Source organism: Zosterops lateralis (genome assembly GCF_965231275.1).
Source record: "Zosterops lateralis genome assembly, chromosome: 4".
NCBI classification, from domain to species: Eukaryota; Metazoa; Chordata; class Aves; order Passeriformes; family Zosteropidae; genus Zosterops; species Zosterops lateralis.
The window spans coordinates 10,430,102-10,452,018 of record NC_139765.1 but is presented as its reverse complement, the minus strand read 5'-3'; the positions used below and the strand labels follow the sequence as shown (position 1 = coordinate 10,452,018).

Sequence of the window (21,917 nt, the reverse complement as noted above, 5' to 3'; positions counted from 1 at the left end):
TAGATCACTGGTCCCTGTGGCCAGTATCTCTTGGATGTTGATTAATGAAGATGTTGCTGAGTAGGGCTGAAGGAACTGAACATACCCACGTGGGTCTTGTGCTCCTCACAGCCCTACACTCTGATCTTTGGCACCATCTCCAAGGCAAACAAGAGAGAGCCAAGAGGGGAGCTCATTAGTTACTGCCAGCTGCTTTGGCTGAGCTCTGCAAACATTTCAGATGTGAGCTTCTGATTCCTTTTAGGAGTCCTGGGTTTGAAATACAAGCCCCAGAAAACTCTGCATCTGAAATCAAGGCTGCTCTTTGAAGGTGGTGCAGCCTGATTGCACAGTGTGCCCCAGTGAAGGGATGGGAGATCATTTGAAGCCAGGATCATGACAGTCTGGTTTCTGCCATCTTTATTTCCTTTGATGGCTTGGGAAGGCTGACCTGGAACAAAGACTGGACAGAGCTGGAGAATAAAGTAGGGATTTATTGAAAGGCCTCCAGGATCCACCTTGGGCAGGACAGGGCCTGACCAGGACTACACCCAAGGTGGACCTGAAATGGTCACAAAATGGCTGAACAGTCATGAGGTCTCGCACTTTTATAAGTTTTGGTCCGTTTGCATATTGGGGTTTAATTGTCCAATTCCAGCTTCAGGTTGTGAGGTCCCTTCCTTCTTGTTTTCTCTCTTCAGCCACCCTTGTTTGTGCTTTTGGGCCTGAAAGGTGTCCTTGGTCTTGAGCAGGAAAAAGATTTGTTTTGTCTCCCTACTCTGTGAAGAGCTGAGTGGCACTGAATGTGAGGCTCAGAACTGCACCCCATGGCAGCACAGAATCTGAAATACATGAAAGCTCAAACTTAAGGCATCATTTCCCCCCTTTAGAGGGCAGGAATTCATTCAGTCATTCATTGTTTTCCTTCTACTTTACTTTTGCCTCTCTTCCAGCTTCCCCTTTCCTTTTTGCCACTCACCTGGGAAGGATCTAGTTTGCCTACCAGTGGTCAAAAGAGTCCTGTTGTAATGAGGTGTGATCAGCTGGGGGAATAATGGAAGAGGTCTTTTCTACTCTGTCCATGGAAGAGAAACTTTAAAATGAAAATCAGCGCTGGAGGACAGAAATTTGCATTTTCTATCTTTGCTGCTCTCTCCTCTTTTTGCCATTTGTCTTGTTCTGCTTTAGTATTGAGCATGAAGAACAAAAGCAGATCAGAAGCATTTAAACTCACTTTTTGCTGTTTCCCTCTCCCACCAAAAAATAACACCAGCTAAAAAGCCTTCAGAGAAGCTGTTTTCTTCACTTAGCTAAAGGGATTAATCAAATCCTGAACAGAAAACTACTGAATTATTTAGGGTTTAAGATATTTTGTTTATATTCATGTTAAGCAGAAGGCTATATATCTTAATGTATATCTCATATGGAGGGAAATTTAGATACACCACTACCTGATGTAATTTATAACAACTACCTAAAAAACCATAAACTTAACTTTTATCCAAAAAAAAAAAAAAGAGATTTAAATAACATCTTAACCATATTGAGACAAAGAAATGCCCTTATTTGCATAACAATCTTCAGATTCTATATGTATGTAAAATATTTTTACCATCTTAAATGTCTTATTACATGTTTATATAAACTTTTGTTATAACTAAGAAACTTAAAATCAAAACTTAAGACACTTCTTCCCCACCCACCCTTTCATTTCATCTCTGATCTTTAAAGCATGGAAAGAGAAAATGGCATTGCCTCTGAGTAAAGTCAGAGGGAGAAATCTGTTATTTAGAAAACATGATACGAGGATTGATTTCTTATCTCCCTTTGCAAGCTCAGTAGAAGCTTTAGCTGCTTTAATCTGAACAACAGATTGTCTAGTTTGGAGGAAGCTGTTTGAAAGCTGAAATCTCTGCTCAAAGTTATCATTTAAAAGAGGTCCTTTAGCTGAACTGTCCTGCAGAATGTCATCCAAATGCATAAGGTAACCAGACAGGCAATGAAGTTTTAGGACTCCTTTTATCTCTTTTTCTGTGTGTGACTTTTTCTCATGATCACAAAGGCATCTATCTACTGTCACAGGAGACATGCTATGAATTCTGGAGCTACTTTCTTGAAGCCACTACTAAAATGATATTTTCCCTGAACTGATTACTGAAAGTCAGGATTGGTATCACAGTTAAGTTCATCTTCTGCATACATTTATGAGCTTCTACTCCTAAAGGGAAGAAATTAACATTCACTCAGGAAAAAACATGCTCATCTTTGTGCTGCTGCTCTCTGTTCCTAAATGCTTGGCAATTCCAAATTGCAAAGGAAAAAAGTTCTCTAGTGCCTACTGAGCCAAAGGAACTCATTTCTATGAGCTGTGAATGACACAATCTTGAGAGTTAGAGTGGGGCTAAGATTATTTTTTGGCTAAGACTGTCCCAAAACATTGCAAATAGAAGGAAGACAACCTCTGAAAGAATGTAAACACTTGGATTTCGAGCCCTGTTTACACATCTGGATAATTAAATGCTTGTCTGGAAGCAAACTATTTACTTACTGCCTTCTACTAGATCCCTCACACCTGATTCTGAAATATTTAGGTTTGTTTAAAGTCACAATTGTGTTATGCTATTAACTAGATGCATCACCAACTTGGTCAAAAAGGACCAAGAAAACCAATGTTCTTGATTTGAGTAATTATTTATATGAACTTTATCAGTTTGCTCTTTCAGAGTTTGCTTTCAAAGGCTCTGATATCAAGTTAAAGCTACTGTCTGAGCTTGTCTCTCCAGGGAAATTTATATTCCTGTTTTCTGATGTGTCAGAACCTGAGATTTAATATGCATGAGGCAAAGACATCTGAATTGTTGACAAATCAGACGATATAAGGCAGAAATTATTCTGAGATGTTTCTCACCCTGGTGAAATATGGTGTAATGACTGATCATTTTATCAATATGACATTTAGATATCTAACATCTCTGTGAGGAGTCTGGTATATTGCATCCTTTTTTTTTTTTTTTTTTTTTTTTTTCTTTTTTTGGGGGGTACAGTAAAGCATGGCAAGCTAGACTTTTCAAACAAATATAGAAGCCGCTGGGAGCTTTTCTTCCCTTTTTCAAACCCATATCAGCACTAGGGGTAATCACGCTCTGCATGTGTGTACCTCTGCTCATGTTTTTGTATTATGTGCATAGATGTGGCTAAACACTGTTTTAAAAACAAATATGTTAAAAATAGACACACCTGGATTAAAGAGTCAAAGCAAGGGCAGGAATGAAAGTTACAACTTGCAGTGTTGTGTGTCTAATTAGGAAAGTTAGAGATGATTTGTAGCAGAGAGATGTAACAATAATTTACCCAGTGGTGGCTGTACTTTCTTTGTCAAAAAAATTCAACCAGTAAAAACAAATAAACAATACCAACAATAGAGACAGCAGAGGAGAAAATTGAGAGTGCTTGGAATGTGAAATAATCATATATATATATATGTGTCTTTTGACACTTCATTTTTATATGACCTAAGGCTGACAGATCCAGAATATAAGTATCACTTTTCTTATAAAAGCTGGTCTGCAGAAAATGATATCCTACCCCAAGGAAAACATGTACTTAGCTGAAAAGAAGTGTACTGTGTGACTTGGCCCCTCTGTACAATAAAGTTTGTTGCTACACAAAGCTTCAGGTGGTTTTAATTTCAAACTGAATTTCTAATCTTCTTTTGCAGACTCTCAGAGCAACAGAGAAGAATCTTGTGGTTTTATCGCTACTCCTGCAATAACCAAAACTGCTCCCTTCCTCTGGTGCTGGGCAGTGCACCCAGCTGGGATAGAACCACTCTGTCAGAAATGTATGCCTTGCTGAGGAGCTGGAGCTTCTCCAACCCTCTAGAGGCACTGGGGCTGCTGACTTTCAGGTAAGGGAAAATTACCCAAGTAGGAAAGTAAGGATGAACAGAACGATCACCTGGTGGTTAATTCAGTTTGCTCAGCACACCATCCAGCTTTGGCTCACTGCCTGTGGTTTTGTTTCTCCCTGGGTCAAAGTGAAAATGGAGTTGCAGCTCTTGCCATGACCTCTAGTGTGCCAGCCATGGCTTCTTGGCTGAGAAGGTTTCCCATTTCTCAGCACAATGAAAAGAGTATTTAATTCTCTAGAACAGATCCAGGCAGTTTCTGGTAACAGGTGATGAGTCAAATACTTTGCACTTACCTAGCATTCCATAACCTCAAACTACTGTACAGACATGAGGTGAATAATGGGAGATAAGGAGGACTGCAACATGTCTCTAGATTATACAATAATCTATATAAATACATACAGTCCCACGTGTAACCTATCTTTGTGAAGTAGATTGGATGAAACTTTGAAGTCAGCTGAATAAATTCTGTTGTGGTGCCTTCTGTTCCACCCCCAGTTCTAGCACTGGGAGCTGGTTGTTTGTCAGGACACTTTCTTGATGCTAGAGATAGCTCTACCCATGATGTAACAGAGATGTCAGGGGACAGAATCTGTGTCAGCAGTTACATTCCCTCCAGAAACTTGGGAGGTATTCTGCATTAAGTGACCTGTAAAAACATTACACATGCAGATGAAATGCTTGAGCAAATTTGTTTTATCAAGCTGTTGCTTGTCTTGGGTAAGCACAAGCTACACCAGTTTTGCAATCTCAGTTTCAGGCTGTACCTTTGGAAAAAAAAATTAAACTTCCTCTAAAGCTTTACTTGGGAAATATACTGTGACTTGATACAGTTACTGTCATATTGTTAAAAACAGATATTTAATAATCTAAAACTTATTATTTTCTCTGGATCCTAATACTTGAATACCAGGTTTCTGTCTGAACTATTAGCAGTTTCACATGTTTGCACACATGTCGTTTTCATGCATAGTGGGAATGGTGCAAGCAAAGAGCCTGACAGACCAGATCCTGGAGCATAATATTGTTATTTATCATTATTAAATTATTAGGATCCATGTGTTGTCTTCCAGACTTCAGAGTAGAAAGAGAATTTGACAGGGTTTGCCAAAGCATGCCAGGCTGTTAGATCAAACCTTTTGCCCTTTTGTGTCTGTGTCTGGGTGGCATTTCTGCAAGTGAAGAGCTTGATTGTTCTTTGAAGATGCAGCTCTGCACGAGGGTGTGGTGCAGCATATCAGTCCTTTCAGGTCCTTCAGAGAATATTTCATGTTATTCAGTCTGTCCCCCAGCTTCTCAGTGTGCATCAGGTGCAGTGTACCCGTTGTTCATTCCAGCTACACAAAGATTGCTGGCATGGAAGAGAGGGGAAAATGTCATCACTTTGTCTCTCCTATGCCACCCTGGGGAGTGGCTGGCACCTGCAGTTGTGCCAAAGAACAAGCACTTCTCTCCCGATGGGGATCTTAGATGGCTTGTGCCTTTAGTTTCTCACAGGAGATAACATCAGTCCAGGTTTTTTGCCTTGTGGTAAAGCTGCAGAAAGAAGTTCTGGATCACAGAACAAATCCTCTTAAGAAAAAAAAATCTCTCCTTCTCATATCCACAATATTTTGTTGGTGCATGAACAACTGGGAAGCTAACCTTCAGAAACACAGAGATTACACTTCCTTAAAGATGCCTTGTTTCAAAAATGTCTGGGTCGCTGATTTCACTGCTGAGACACACGATATATGCAAATCGAGAGAGTGGGTTGAAGGAGAGGAGTACTTTCCATATAAATGGATTTCTGAGGCTTCTTCTCTTAGTTCTATTTCTCAGTTTTCTATCATTTTGACTAAAGGACAATAACACTGGCTAGGGCCCAACCTTACTTCCCCCTTACCTTTCCTGACTTTGGATCACAGGCTCTTTAACTGAGCTGGTTTTGAACCTTCATTCAATTCTATCCTGTTTTATGTTTGGCATTGACAACTCATCAACTCAGTTCCTCACTTCTATCATCCACGAAACAGCTCTCTGATTTCTTGTGATTGCTAAGACACGGCTGAAAGATCCAAGTTCATATCAAACATGAGCAGAATATAAAATAGATGCTCTTCATGTCTATTTTAAGGACTTGTGTTACCATCACTATCAAACCATGGGTAAGGAAAATTAATTAGAGCTGATCTTTGTCTACAAGTGTTGCTGACAGGAGCAACTGCACTCAATCAGCCCAAAAATCAGTCTGGTACATCCTGCTTTCAGTGGTGACCAACAACAGCTTCCCAGGGAACACAGTGAAAATGGGCCAAACATAATGACACTGCTGCTCTCCCAACTTCCAGTAATCTGCAGCTCAGAGACTTTCTCAGACAGATGTTTTCTTTTCTTTTTTCTTTGTTGTTGTTATTGCAAGAGCCCTCTTGCATTTTTCTTCTCTTATTTTTTTCCAAATTAAAATTGATTTGGCATAAATATTCAGCTTGCAGTACATTGTAAAGCAAGGAAATCTGCAGCTTAGCTCCATGCTGTCTTGTTTCTATGCACCACAATTTATCAATACCATAAAAGAGACCAAGAGTTTCCAGTCACTCCAGATTCTGGATGCTTTCTTCAGTGGAAGTTCAGTTTGCAGTGTCTTTAGGAGAACCCGAATCTGTGCTGCAGGCATGTGCTCACTCTTTAGAAAAGGTTCTCAAAACCACTAGTCACTTCTGCAAGCTTTGGCTTGGGAATTCTAAATTCTCCTCCTTCTCAGCAAAACCAGCAGCATCTTTCCTGATTATTGAACTCAAACACCCACTGGTGAGGATGAGGAAATGAAAACAATTGGAGATGCTTCCTCACAGCCTGGCTTAGAAGGCAGCACCACAGAGCTTAGGGAGAGGTATCACAGCCCATCAGATCAAGCCCAAAGATCAGGAATCTGAACTGGAAAACTCTTTCCAACTTTCTGAAACTTCTAAGTTGGTTTGTTCACCTCACAGTAAATATAAACCTTTAATAGATGTTTCTTGTTCTTTGAGTGCATGTCTTGCTTATGTTCTTCCAGTTTACAGGCAACTCTCAAGGCAGGCAAATGAGAACATGCTCATTTAAGCATTGGAAAGGAAGAACTTTCATAAATGGAAAGCACAATCACAGTACATTTCACAGATAAATTCAGTTGCAACCTTGAATCCAGTACTCAGAGCAAGTGCATTGATTCTTAGAGCCCTAGAAGCCTATGCTTAAAAAAAGGAATTTAAAAAAAAAAAATTAATGTTTCTTCAATCAATAAAGACACGATGGGAGGAGGTAGTGTGGAAAAAGATTTTACACTCTTACCTCTAATTTCAGGGAAGGATGGTTATAAGCTGTTGCCTGAAATATAAAATTATCCCTAAGGCAGAAGTTATAGAGATGGTTCCTCCTCCTCAGAACAGCTTCTTGGTGCCCTGTGCATTTTGCCGTTGATTTTGCATATTGAGTTTGATAAAAAGCCAAACTTTAGTGAGTTAGAGCTTTCTATAGCTGTTATCCACATTGTGTGGCACTCTAGCCATGGAAATAACACCAGTACACTCCTTTCCTCAGAGAATGTCCTTGATGACAGAAAGAAACCAAAGCAGGGTTAGCAATGCCATCATTTATGATGTGTTGCTAACAAGACCATGTTTCCTGTATGTTTTGAAAAACTCTAATTGGGAATTTTTAGTTCAGGTGATCTTGCTACTCAAGTTACTGCAAAGAAAAGTCCAAGCATATTCGTTAATCAAACCAGTAAATGTTCAGTTTGTTTTGGAGTTTTTTTTCTGTCCAATTTAGAGTACACTCACAGCCCTGTGAGGTGTCATGGCTGGGCATGAGGAAATTGAGCTAGAATCAGGAAAGAGCCATGAAAGGTATGTCATTTTTCCAGCACAGTGCATGGTTGAAACCATTTTGAAGAGAGAACTTTTTGAAGTGCCTTGTGGAGGTGAACACAAAACCTTCCTCCCTGTTAGGCTTAAAATTGTTCCTAGAAACTTCGTGCCGAATTCTAATTTCGTCAGGGCAACTGCACGGAAAGGACATTCCTTTAAAACCATCTGCCCAAATCAGTGATATCAGACAGAGTTTTGGTTACAGCATCCCTCAGCCTATGACTGTCACAGTATTATTCTTGATTCTCACTTTATGTAGCCAAGTGGCTATTACATTTCAGAGGTTCAGGTGTCTAACCAATAATTACAATAAAATTTGATACCTTAAAGACAGATTTTGTTTCTATACCTTTGGAAGCCAAACAGGTTTAAAAATGTTGAATCAGATTGTCATTATTTCAATAAAAGTAGAATTTAATAAATTCCCTTGGAGCTCACAATGGAAAGCACAGCAGAGTATTTATAAACCAGATAGAAATAGAGCATACCTTGCCCTTTTGCATCTTGTTACTTGGCTGTAGTTACCCATCAATATGAAAAGCAAACACAGGCTTGGGCAAAGAAATAAGATAAGAACAAAGCAACACTCCACAATTAATTTGATATTTTGATGTACAGAACACGTTATGATAAAGCTTTAAAACTACTTATGCTTAATATACATGAAATTTAGTGATAACTTAGATGGTGCTGTATCCATTGCAAGAGACAGACAAGTCTTCCTATTAAGCAGTGGCACGTGATGAATTCTTTAATTTTTTTTAACTGCTTTTAACCATTTTTTTTGCTTTCTTGGCAATAAATATGAATTTACAGCAGAATCCTTTAGTAGGACAAATATTCCACTATGTATAATATTGGATGCTTTCTGTGCATAAATGTGCACTCTCGGCAGGAAGCTTAATCTAAGCAATCATGTTTTCCATGGTTTAATCTTCAGTTTTAATGTAACAGAGAAGTTTGTCTCTGGGGTGGGAAGAACCTTCCAGATCATACAGGTTTCAAATGGAAACTTCTTTTTGGTAATTTCTTCCCACTCTTGTCCTAGGATATGGTTCACCATATGGTCTCCATGACATCTTAAACTTATTCTTAGTTGTTTCAGTCAGAATTCCTTGTAGAAAATCTCTGTGAGCATCACTGAAAGGATATTTTCTGCGAGTAAATTCAACAGATCTATCTGCCAATCAATCAGCCAAAGGTAAAGCCAGTGAATATGACCACTGGTCATATGGTGTGGGGTTAGGAAGGGTTCACACGACCCCTCACAATGAAGAATGAGTTTTCTTTAAAAAAAAAAAAAGAAAAGAAAATGCAGGAGCCTTTTTAATGATAGTATTTGCTATCTTTCAATACTTTCCTTTAGTCCTTACCATTTTCTAACCTTCATACACTCCCATGGTGTTTTCTCTAAAAGCCCTCAAAGGAGTGAAAAAATTACAGACAGAAAGTCCTACTTACCTTATCTGTAAGCTAAAACTGTATGCCTTAATAATTTTTCTAGTATTTTTTCCCTCTTCCTGTCTAGTTGTTTTTAAAATACTTGAACTACCTCACAAAACTCCCCTGTCTATTCTTTTAAACGTTTCTTCTATACTTTCTCTCCTGGTCTAATTGCATCCATCAATGATGTGATATCCTTTACTACTCAAAGGAGTTTTTGTTTTCAGTTGGTATCCTCATTCCAATAGCTTTGATAGTTCAGCTTTCCTTGTTTCTGCCAGACTTAATAACATGCATAATGCGGACTAAAGTTTTTCTTTTCTGAAAATGCAACAGAAGTTTAAAATGTGAAGGGAAATGCAGAAATAAGTGGCATGATCTCTACCATAAAAGAAGGCCTGTGAAAGGCTACACTGTTCTCTTCAGAGATCATCACGTACCAGAAAATGTAGAGAACTGAGCAGTTTCACTTACTTGACAAATGTATTCCAGCATAGGGCTACTTGAGGCAGCACACTAAAATTAGAATAATAAAACTGTTAAAAATGAAATGCACATCTATTTCTCATTTACAGTCAGTTCACTACTGGCAGATGCTGAAATCTCAAGAGAGTTTCACAGATCCACAGGACACCTCAGCAGTGCTTAGTTTTCTGTTTGAATCTGATTTAGCTGAAAGGCACAGCTAGACAAATAGCCCCCGACTGGCTATCTGTATGAAAAGAATCAAAGACTGAAAGTTGTCCTTATTTTTAAACCAAATTGAAATCTATGCTCATCCAGCTCAAAATTGAACTTTTACAAAAACATCTTAAAGTCTCAAGGGGGATCTAATAATCTACTCAGAAGTTAAAAAAATGGGTGGGTGTCAATCACTGGCATCATGCAGAGAGGGAAGAACAAAACTACTGCAAAAAGGGTGTTGAGTTTAAATAGGTGAGTGTTTAATGGGAGGAAAAAAAATTTCATCACTTATGGGGAATCCAACTTGTGAGGCAAGCTATGAAGGGGACATTTGAAGTCCGGCATAGGGTGACCTGTAACTGAGGACTAAACCCAACGACTATAATTTACCTATTGTTTTTTTTTTTGGTAAAGTCTGTGATGTTTGTGAGGTGTGTAAACCTGGAACAAATATGTAAGAAGCCGTGATCTCTGTTCTCCAGAACATTGCCTTAAGAGAGAACAATTAAATTGGCCAAAAGGAGGAAACTGCAAGATATTGCAATGCAACCAGGCAAATGAATGGGGAACAATTGGGTTCTAGTCACAGAGATTAGAACCACAACACAGTGATTCTATTCAGTGAAGTATTTATTGACCAATAAGTTGTTTGTTGAGGGAAAAAAAAAAAAAAAAAAAAAAAAAAACAAAAAAAAAACAAAACAAAAAAAAAACACAACAACACCTGTAAATGAGTGGAAACCTAAACCTGTATGACAGTTACCATTTAAAAAGTGTGCAGTAAAAGAATCTTACAGCATTATTAAAAGATTTTATTTTAAGTTGGGTTTTTTTAGCTAAATTCTCAGATTTTTTGGTGACAACAATAAAGCCACCAGGAACAGGAGTCCTTAAAGGCCCTTCCTCTCTGAAGCCATAGTCAGAGGCCATGTCAGGAATTCTGTCAGTTCAAATCCTTCAAAAATTGATCTGATGTAGACAGGCTGTGCTACAGATGAGCTCCCCTTTCTGAGTGTCCCCTTAAAGACTGGAATATTGAATTTATTGTGAAAGAGTTGTCTCACTTCTCTCCTTTCAGAGTTTTCAGCCTGTGTAAATAAATAAATGCATATTCATTGCAGCAAGCCCTGGAAATCAGCTCTCCTCTAATATCCAAACTATAAAGCTCTTTTTCTTAGGCCTGAAGTGATTTCTCTTGCATTGAATTAGAGTCAAAAAATCAATTAATTTTGTCCTCTAATCAAGACTAATTTATGGATTACTAAAATCAGATTTGATGCAACTCAAACATTTGCAAGATTATTCACTAGAAAAAATAAAAAACCCTTCCAGCCCTAATTAAGTAGCAGACTACAAGATGGCATAGTTTCTAGGCATGTGAAGGGATTTTTTTAAACTCAGATCTGCTTCTAAATCTAAACTCTTTTATTGGCTTCTAGCAAATAAACTGGTGTATGCAAGAGTGAATAGCATAAGCACCATGTAATACTAGTGGAGCTCATAAGAGTTTGTTGTAACTCCAGTGTTTCTGAGGATGTTTGCTCAAACACAAATGTAAGGGGGAAAACAAATAGAGTTAAATATTGTGCCAGTGTTCGAGATCTAAATACAAATTCAATATTGTTCTTGTACCTGTGTCCCTGAACAACACTGAAATCCAGAAAAAAGCAATGGTTATTGCATCTAGGGATTAAAAAATTGTCAGGTAGTTTAAAAAATGCTAATTGCCCATTCTGTTCAAAAGACTGAACTAAGCCTCAAGCTGACCTCAAGATTTACAAGCTAAAGGAAACAGTTTAGTCACCAAGACCAACAAATTACCCAAATCTCATTCATAAAGAATGACAAGAGCCATGTTTCCTGAAGCAAACCACCCTGCAGATATTTCACCACTGTGCCTGTCATTGCCCTAATCACATCTCCTGGAACTGCTTCTGGTAACTTAGACATGGCCCTGACTTACATCAAATCAATTCTAAATAAATCAAATGTTAGCTGCTGAATTTTCTGGAAAGTTTGGGATTAAAATAAATTTCTCATTCTTTGTCTAGCTGGAAAAAAAAATTGGAGTTTCTCTCCTCATAGCATTGAGTGTGTTCAGATCTTGGCTGCTGGTAAGGACAAGCTGTAACTAAGTAATAACATTTTTCTGCTTGGCCTTGTGCCTGTGTGTAGAGCATATTTCACTGTTCAGTAGCCTGTTGAACTAGGCAAGAAGGGGAAGGGAAGGTCTCATTTCCGTATTATCTACACATGCTTGGCACACAACCCTTTGGAGCAATTGCAGAGTTAGAAAATAAGATGATATGGAAGGGATTATTTTTTTCTTTAATATACAGTCCTCCTTCAAATATGTTTTGTTCTAAATAGCTATGTGAATGTTAAAGTAACAACTTCTCATTCCTCATAGGTTGCCTAGAGTAAATAAGTAAAAAAAAAAAAAAAAAAAAAAAAAAAAAAAAAAAAAAAAAAAAAAAGCCTTGCAAAAGATTTAATTTGTGCCTAGGATGATAATTTATTTATAATGCATTCCTCTTCTCCCCATCAAGGCCCTCTCAGAATGATACAAAGAATTATAAACCATATTAGAAACGTCATTAAATATGTGCCATAACAGACAAACAAAATAGTGAAACCAGACCTGAGTCACACTGCTAAAGAGTGTTGCAAAGTGTTTCAGGTTGCAGCTGGTTGCAGGCTTGAAAACCATTTTTCAAGCCCAACTTTCCACCCATATTTTTTTCTAAATCAAAATATCGCCACTTTTATTAGATGGCCTCTGTTTAATTCGCTGATCAAAGTGTACAACCTGTTCTGCTTCAGCTGGTTTTATTGAACTTAGAAGCTCAAGATTCAAGCAGCAGGTGCCATTATACCACTGAGCCCTTAGCTTTACAATTTCTTCTCTTTTTTATCTTGAGAGCAACAAGCGGTCATTGCTGCAAATATGGTACTGCTTCCTCTGTTTCACTTCGGATTTTTATTTCTATATTATTGACAAAAGGGGCTGGGTGGGAAGGTGGGAAGAGAGCAGTTTTGTGCTGAGCTCTTGAAGCAGTGACATTGCTGGCCTGTGGATACATGAAGGGTCAGATTTCAAAGGACTTTCCTCAGGGTGAAACGACAGGATAACCCTTTGTCCTTTAGTCATCTTTTTTGTGTGCATGTGTGCCTAGACTGCCAAATCAGAGATCTCTCCCAAGAGCCTAACAGCCATATCAGTTCAGAGGGAAAGGATTCACTAGTTTTTTGTTGGGCAGGTGCTCAGCCCCAGGGAACTGGATCAAAGCCCACCAACCCTTCTGAACAATACCCAATTGACTGTGGTGCTGTTTGGAGACATTTCTGCTCCTTAGGCAGAGATGACCCTTCTTGCACCCCTGGTAACTAAAAGGTCTCCACCAACATTTCCAGTTTTCCTTAGAAGACAGGAAATATCCTTGGGTTGGCCATGGGCAACGTGCAAGTGCTAACACACAAATAAGGGTGACACCACGTGGCACCTGCACAAGTGAGAGCATTTTTGTTCTTTTCCTTGTGAAAGCAGAACCGCAGCAAATCAGCCAAATTTGAACCAATCTGGGCAGCTTGTGTGCGTGTGAAATTCTCTGTGTGTAAAACTGTGCCATCATTAAGGCTGGAAAAGACCTCTGAGATCATCGAGTCCAAACTTTAATTATTAATGTCACAATTGCAAAATGTGAAAAGGTAGATTTTTTTATTTCTCAAAATAAGTTTTTAAAATATTATCTTTTGGCTTTCAAATATTAAAAGAGGCACTGCATACCTCCTGTCCTTTTCTCTCAGAAGAGAGAAAATGTTCTGTTAAGAGTCAGTTTTGATCAATCAGGTTACATGAGAATTTCATTCTCTTTCAAAGAAAAATGCTTTTACCATCTTTATTATCTGGTTTTCTTTTTCTGCATTATCACTGCTGCCACACTGTGTTTTCCTCTTTTATCATTTTTATGATGAGAGCTCCATCACAAAATCTATACCAGGCTACAGCCATCCTGGTTTAAGCCAGAAGTAGTTGAGAATGTAGCTTATGCTGAGTTCTCAAACGTTTTCTCATCAGAAATGTCTGTTTCCCTGACTTGGAGCCTTTCTGGGGAAGGTGTTCATTTTCTCACCAAAATTCACATAATAAAATCCTAAAAATACCCAACCCATGTTTTCCATTTCAAAAATCATTTTGTTTAAAAAGTATTTTTGATTGTGTTATGAGAGAAAACAGAAGAGCCGATTTGGGAATAAATTATCTGAAATGAACCCTTTGTGAATGGGAAACTTCAAGCTTTTGTGTTCTTGCTCAGAATAAATGAAGTTTTCAAGTGACTGTTAAATGTTCACATGGCTCAGAAATTTTCTATTTCAGGTAAGAAAGAGCAGCAAGAGATCTGTAATTTGCTTCATATTTGGGGAAATTACAAAAGTTCAAATTCAAAAAGGCATTTGAAGATCAGGTTGTGGGGTTTTTTTCCCCTTGTGTGGCACTGTAACAGTCAATCCAATTAAGTCATCTGTGGTGTGTGTCTTATTACAATAAAGCAAACTAATTGATTTTTTTTCCTGTTCCATTTTGAGAGAAAATCAGTTTTTCTAACATCTTCTATCAGTGAGAGCTCAGGAGAGTTGCAGAGGTCTGGTAGCTCTTAATGATACCTATTTGTTTTGCCCTAGTTTTCCAGATCAAGAGATTCGTGGAGCAGCAGTCCAACAAATAGAACATGTGTCCAGTGATGAATTATTAGAATACCTCCCACAGCTTGTTCAGGTAAGGAGGAAATTGATAGCCAAGGAAGTTTTTAGTCCAGATCAATAACTTCATTAAATACTTTTGATGTTTTCAGATTTGTTAAGACATTGTAAGAGGAACAAATAAGTCTTGTCAACTAATGCAACGAGTGGATTAAAAACAGGGCTGAGGGAGAGACTGTTTCCAGCTTCAGAGAATGGAATTGTTTGAGCATTCTGATTGAGTTTACATATATAGCACATGAAGATATTTTAAGTAACAAAGAAAAGTAAAAAGTGCATCTGAAGAAGAGAAATTCTGCTCAGGTGACAAGGGCTTCATTGCAGCCAAGGAAGGAGTTGCCACAAATCACTGGGGTTTTAATACCACATACACTGAGAAAAGCGCTGTCAACACAGAGTGGACATTTGGGTGTGGAATTGTCTCTTTGGAGATGTACATTGCATTTCACTGGAAACTAATGTTTTGCAAGTTATGGTATCACTGCTTCCAAAGCACTTGGTGATTGAATATGTCCTGAATATGTCCTGTCCTGTGTCGGGGCTGAGCAGGAACTTTTGAAAGCTTTATCCGCTCACTTCATAACTCTGTGCTGGATGACCCAGTATTCACAATGCAGAGTTTATGTGTTTGTGATATCTGCTTATCTAGATAGATATCTCTATATGCATTTATGAATATATTCATGTAATCCACTACTGTGAGGCAGCAGAACCTTCACAGCTTTACAGCGTTCACCAACTGCTGTGACCTTTCACCTCCCACAGCTTGTGTTCTAAAATAAGTTTATTTTCCAAACCAGATAATCAGATAAGAAAATTAAATATAGAAGTGATAGTTTTAAGTGGGGGAAGACAAGCTGCATATTTATATGCATGTTAACACAAGATCAGGGTGGTGTCTGTCTGTCTTACAGGTGGTGGCAGATCCTTGTGAACTGAAGTTTCTCTGCTCATTGCATTGCCAGAAGAAACTCCATGTGTCTGATTTGTAAAAACTAAGCACTGGGTCCTTTCTGCTTAGTTTTGTTATAAAGGAAAGACACCAAAGCCAACATAAAATTGATTTTTATTATTTTTTTTTCTATTAAGGTGCTCAAGTTTGAATGGAGTCTTGAAAGCCCTCTGGTGAAACTCCTGCTGAATCGTTCTCTTCAGAGCATCCAAGTAGCCCATCAGCTCTACTGGTAAGACCATTTGCCATTTGTGGCATTTTCTGTCACAGTGAAAATTATCCATGATTCCATTGGTGATAAACCCTCTTTTGGTTTAAAATCAACAGGAAAACCTAAATCTTGCTCCTTCCCTTTCAGCACTGGGTATGAGTAACTTGTATCAAGGCACACTTTTCTCCATCTTCATCCTGCCCCTTGGGCAGGAGGAAGAGAGAGAAGTTCTGCTCCCTTAAGTAAGATGCCATTTGGTTTTTCAGCTTTTTTTTTTTTTTTTTTTTTTTTTTTTTTTTTTTTTTTTTAGCCAAAAATTATAAGCATTGGTTCACTTTCAAAGGAGTGATTTCCCTGACCTCTCCTGAAGTTGTCAGGATTCCCATATGTGTAATAATGTATGTCTTACCCATTTTTATATCACTCTGACTTGTGCTGGCAGAATTTCCAACAGTTCCTTTTCATGATTATGGAGATATACCAGTCCTGGCAGAAATTGCTATTCACCACTCTTGCAATATAAGGGGTCCTCTTATATTGTTGAATTGTTGAATTATTCTGTTTGCTGTGCTGTTACCTCAAGGCTCTCTGAGAAAGAATGTGGCTTTCTGATGTCTCAACATGTGCCCTGTGATCTGCAAATCAAACCCTTATGGGTTTTCTTTTTTTTTTCTCTCCCATCTTTAGCAATGATGGATGAACTGAGTTTTCATTTATAGTTCGACTGGTTCAGATCCCTTAAACCAAAGCTTTCCTCCCTGCAAAGGAAAGAAAACAATTTGAAGTGTAGTCATTTGGTTGATGAAGTATGGGGTCGAGAAGAGCATAAATAATACTTTCATACCTGCATGGTCTCTGGAAATGATAGTGGGGATAAAACAGAATTATTAATGTGTTTGTTTTACTGAGATGAGTAGGCTAATGTGCTTAATTAGCATGTCTTTCAATAAAGAGGAACCACATTTAGGGAACCATTTTTCGACAGTGCCTGAAATACGCCTGAGACAATTTCTACTAATATTAAACTTAGTTACACTGCATATAAAATATCCAGTCTGGAGTTTTAAATATGCCCTAAGAGCTTGTACTCTTCCTGTAAAATTATAAATTATATCTAGGGGTCAATGGACAGGGGAACATCATTAGTTTGTCTGTGTTTTCTTTAACTCCTCTCTTCTCAGAAGAAAAATGACTGTCTGCAGTCTTCTTCCTCTTTACTTTCTAGTGTGCATCCTTATTTTCCCTCAGATTTTGCTCAAGCTGTCTAATAATTTAATCTTGGGTAATACAGGGCAGTTATTCTGTCCTGAATACATATGGTTATCTGGCACAGTGCAATGTATAGTGGCAAAATAAATTTATTTTACATACAGCTTAATGTATAGGGTAATTACATCCTCATCTAGTAGGTTATTTCTCAAGGCTCACTGTATTCTCTGCCTTTCAGCTGGTAGTAGCCCTGTTCATGCTGGGTACTTATTTTATTTAAGTGTTTAGTTCATTTGTTTCAAACCAGACTGAGAGCATAAATGTGGCAAAAGTCTCTTAAAATTTGGTGCTTGTATTAATCATCTACACTTACAGGTTTTTTGGTTACTCTGCTCCACCATGTTCTGCAGTAGTAAACTGTTTTTGACCTAACATTCTGATTTATGTAATTACTCATATTCCTGCTCCTGTATTTTAAAAGGCAGTCTCCCAAGCCATAAATTCTACTTACTAAGTTTTGTGGCTTTTATTAATAAAGTCTTAAATAATTAATAAAAGGTTTCCTTCCCAAATTGAATTTCAGTCATTATAAAAGTAAGGGAAAGGAAAAGTTTTCTTCCATTCATTTCTAAGGAGACTTTTAAAAGAAGTTTGATGATTTAATAATGTGGGGAGCACATGTGTGCATGTACACAGATAACTTCTTTTAAGAAATGTGATTAGATCACATTTTAATCTCCAGCGTCACCTTCTGTTTCATTACTAAATCAGTATCAAGAAGCAAGGGCTGGTAAAAAACCCCAAACTTTAGTAATAAGGGGTTTTTTTGTTTGTTTTAATTGTAATTAATTTTAATTTTAATTGTAATTAATGACATTATAATTAAAATACTGTTAAATAATACAGCAATGTGCAACACTATACCTGCCAAAAATAAAACTTGGAAAAGAAGGCTAATGCAATATAGGAAACTGGTGAAATGGTTTCAGAGCCACAGGAGAAAATTCAACTGATTTGACTTTCCATGTTTTACAATACTACTGTAAATTTAGAAATTACTAGAAAGGGATGTGACTTTCAACACTATAACTTATTTTAACGACAAATACTATTTATAGTAAGATGTCAGTTATTGCAAATTGGCTCAATTTCCCTGCAGGTCAGAGATAAGCAGCTACTCAACAATGATGTACCATCTCATCACATTTTTAATATTAATGTCAGATAGCAAATCGTTAATTTCTTTCCATCAAGCAGTGATAAGCTTGTCTGAAGATTCTATTTAAAATTATGGGTCAGTATCTAGCAAAGGTGGACAGAACAGAGAGAATATTCATTCTTGGGACGTATCTTCAGCTGTTGTCAGTCAGGATAGCTTCAGTCTATTCTTTGCTTGTATCTGTTTGCAGATTTGTTCCATTAATTCTGCTATTGAGAATGAGAAGGATCTTACACCCTGCTTGACTATTTGCATTATTTCTTATCATTTGTGTCTTTTCCCTTCTCTAAATTCTTGAGGAATTTGGGCCATCTGCATCCATCAGTCTTTTGCCTCCTCACTGCTACTTCTGAATGCCCTCCACTTCCCAGGGAAACTAAAATTTGCCCATGCATATTGTGCCAGCATAGGACTCGTGTACCACTTAAATCCCATTTCAGTCTTATTTCAGGACTTGCTAATGTCCATGAGACATGGAGAATTACCCCACTACCTTCCAGACATTCTCTCTGAACTCCCATCAGAGCTCCTGAGAGGCAAAAAAGCTGAAGCAAGTTTCCCTGTTCCCTGGAGCCATGGTGAGAGGCTCTTAAACTGGTTTTAGCAAAGCACAAAAAGTTGCTGGAGAGGAAAAAAACCTGCTGAGCCCTTTTGGGCCCTTCTGCTGGCTGAAAGCCCCTGTTCATCTACTTGCTTCTTGATGTTTCACACACAGGTGGGTTTTTGTCAGCTTTTGTGCCGGAGTTTTAATCCACCTGGCTTCCTGCCCGCCGGTTTCCCTCTTGCTTGAGCGTTTTTTGGCTTTTAGCTGCTGTCACCTGTGGCAGCTGCAGTGCAGAACAGGAACAGCTGGCTGGGGCAGCAGGTGGCCAGGAGAATGTTTCACAGATGGTTGCCTTCCACAGGAAGATTGAATAACAGGGGAAAACTCGGTGTCCTCCAGGATCTGTGGCAGCTGCTTGGAGGTGGTGCTAAGGTTCCATCGTCATGGAGGAGTGGGAGTGTTTGTAAATTCTGCTGCAGCACGAGAATCTGGCTTGCTTAGCTTAAGAAAAGAAGAAGTCAAGGTGAAAACCTTGCTGAAGGCAAAATGTCCTTTTGTAATTTGTCTTCTTAGTCACTTAAACTTTCAAGAACTTTCCCAGTTTTTGGGTTTTTTCTGAGCTCCAGGTTGACTGACAAGAGAAAAGAGAATAGTCTTCCATCTTTTCCAAGTTCACACCTTGCAGAAAAGTAAGAATGAAAGATTAAAAAGGGACTTGGTGGAATCCAGGACACTGGAAACAATGTGAATCAGACTATTGATTTCATGGCTAGAATTTTTTTTTTTCCTATATATACAGAAAAAGAACTATAAGAAGCAAAAAGAACATAGCAATGTATAAAAGTTTTAAAAGACCCCAGTTACATTTTCTGCTCTTGGGAGGTTTGTACCTCAACACCTTCTTCTCCAAAATCATTACCACTGTTTCATTCAGAACTCCAGCACTGGAACAATTGCTTCATATTTTCCAAAAGGAAATATATTTTTAGCTGTCAAGACTGATCTATGCTAACCATAATTCACTTAAAGAGTTCAAAAGGAGGAATAAATCAAGTGGATACTCATTTGTCCAACACTCTAAATTATCTGAACATTAAACAGATGACCATCCTCCAGATCTTTTTCTTCCTGCATTATCGTATCTTTCTCTGACAGTCAGAAGTTATCAAGTCTTCTAATTATTAAATGAACTTCCTAAATAGCTGTGCAGAGCAGGCTGAAAACCCCAGCCCATTAAAATGACATGAATGTAAATACAAAAGATGCCTGTTCTTGTTTTCTCATTAATTTGGTCCTTCTTACAGAGCAGAATTGAAAAAAAAAAAATTGTTCATGTGTTTAACTTTAAACCTGTATAGAAGTAGCCAGACCATGTTTGATTCAACTAAGTGGTGATTGTGAATTTCGTTGGAATTCAGAGTACTTGATGTGCTCATTATGTTTTGGACTGCAGAGAACCTCAACCATAGATCACACCTTGGGGTTCCAGCTCTGAAAGCATAATTCTTGTTTTTGTAAGGCCAATCATTTGGAGAACTTTTTTCTCTAGTTCCTTATGGGTCTAGTAAATAACCCCATTACAGCATTATTTGTGTGAGATAATGATTCAGCCAACTTCTGTGCTAAATGCTTCATTATTAGCTGTGTGGGCCTTGGGTTATTGCCTTGTACAACAGACAGATAATTATTTTGCTTCCTAATTTACAAACTTCCCATTTTCTCAGACTCCAGTTTTAGAAAAAAGATGATATCAAATGAAATAAAAAGATTGTTTTGAAGAAGTAGCAACTGCTGGGTTTGACCTTCAGTAGTTACCGACTTAATGAGAAAACTGTATATTTAAATAAACAAAACTATATTTTACATTTAATTAAACACATTTGGATTTTAAGAAAAAAAAAATAGTATTTTAGAGTTGCTTTTTGCTGTCTCTAAAGACAGAGGAGTGAACTGGCTTTGACCTCAGCTGGAATTGATAAAAGGTGGTACTAGCTGGAGGACTATGGGACTGTGGGGCAAGACCACATTTTAAACTTTCAAAATTTAAAAAAAAAAAAAAAAAAAAAAAAAAAATTCCAAAGAATTAAAAAATTAAATTGGAATCACGACTGGGAAAGGTTAACAAAGAGTCTAAGTATGGCATTTTAACATTTACAATATAAAGAGTGAGTTAGTTTTCCCACACTGTTAAAAATTACAGCTTTTTAAAAAAGAAATCTGTTTAAAAATTAATAAAGCACAAAGTTATGCCTTTTTATAATTTAGTGAATATGAGAAAATCTGGTGAGTCACTGACAAAGGACGTAAATAACATAGTTAAGTGTATGTCTGGTTTTAATTATTTTAATTATTCTTAGTAGAGTGAACGTGTTCCTGAATGTCAAGAAATCTAGGAATTCTGGGTGTTTTTCCGAATCCTGTGCAAGCACGGAAGGGAAGAGGTGAGGTACCCGGTGGTCATATATCAGTGTGAGCATGGAGTGAAGCACCATTAATTTTATTGGTGCAGGCAAATATTCAGCTCCACTAAATAAGTTACTGATCACAGAGATAACTCTGTGTGTCCCACCTTTGGAACAAAGGAAATTCCATGCCAAAAGTCATATTCAAGGAGGATTAATGTTGTCAACTGAAGCATGAAAAGTTTGTAAATGCCAATTATTAGTGCATGTTACTGTAATGAAAAAACACACTGTGTGGGGCACAAGTGAACCTACTTAGAATGGCAAAGATCAGCTGGAAAAGGGGACAGAGTTCTGAAAAACTTTCATTCTTTCAGCTGCTTCATGATTTATAAGGTAGCTCTAAGGAAAAAGTTTTTCACTAGATTGTTTTTCCAAACACAGCTTGTCTGATTTATTTTGCATTTGGCTCCTTTTAGAGTTTAAAATTCTGGAGCTGACAAATCTGGTTTTTTAGCTGTGCCAGAAAACTCCCCATGAGCTTCAAGCTATATCTGTCCTAACCCCTCCAATAATGTATCTGAACATAAAAGATGGGTTTGCCTTTTGGTTTGCCTTCCTTGTGGGAAGGATTGCACAGAGCCTCGTGGTGGTCTATTGTCTCTGATGCTGGGATGTGATGGGCCGCAGTGGCTCCCTCTGTGCAGCTGAGC

At 37.9% G+C, this 21,917-nt stretch overlaps 1 protein-coding gene across 1 annotated transcript in view; it reads left to right on the top strand.

Moving 5' to 3' along the window:
- PIK3C2G (phosphatidylinositol-4-phosphate 3-kinase catalytic subunit type 2 gamma) overlaps positions 1 to 21,917 on the top strand; it is a 189,114-nt gene that overhangs the window by 70,713 nt on the left and 96,484 nt on the right. The window contains exons 16-18 of the mRNA XM_083859117.1: positions 3,698 to 3,886; positions 14,590 to 14,683; positions 15,757 to 15,851. Of these exons, the coding sequence (XP_083715243.1) occupies positions 3,698 to 3,886; positions 14,590 to 14,683; positions 15,757 to 15,851 (378 nt within the window). The remainder of the gene's footprint in view (positions 1 to 3,697; positions 3,887 to 14,589; positions 14,684 to 15,756; positions 15,852 to 21,917) is intronic.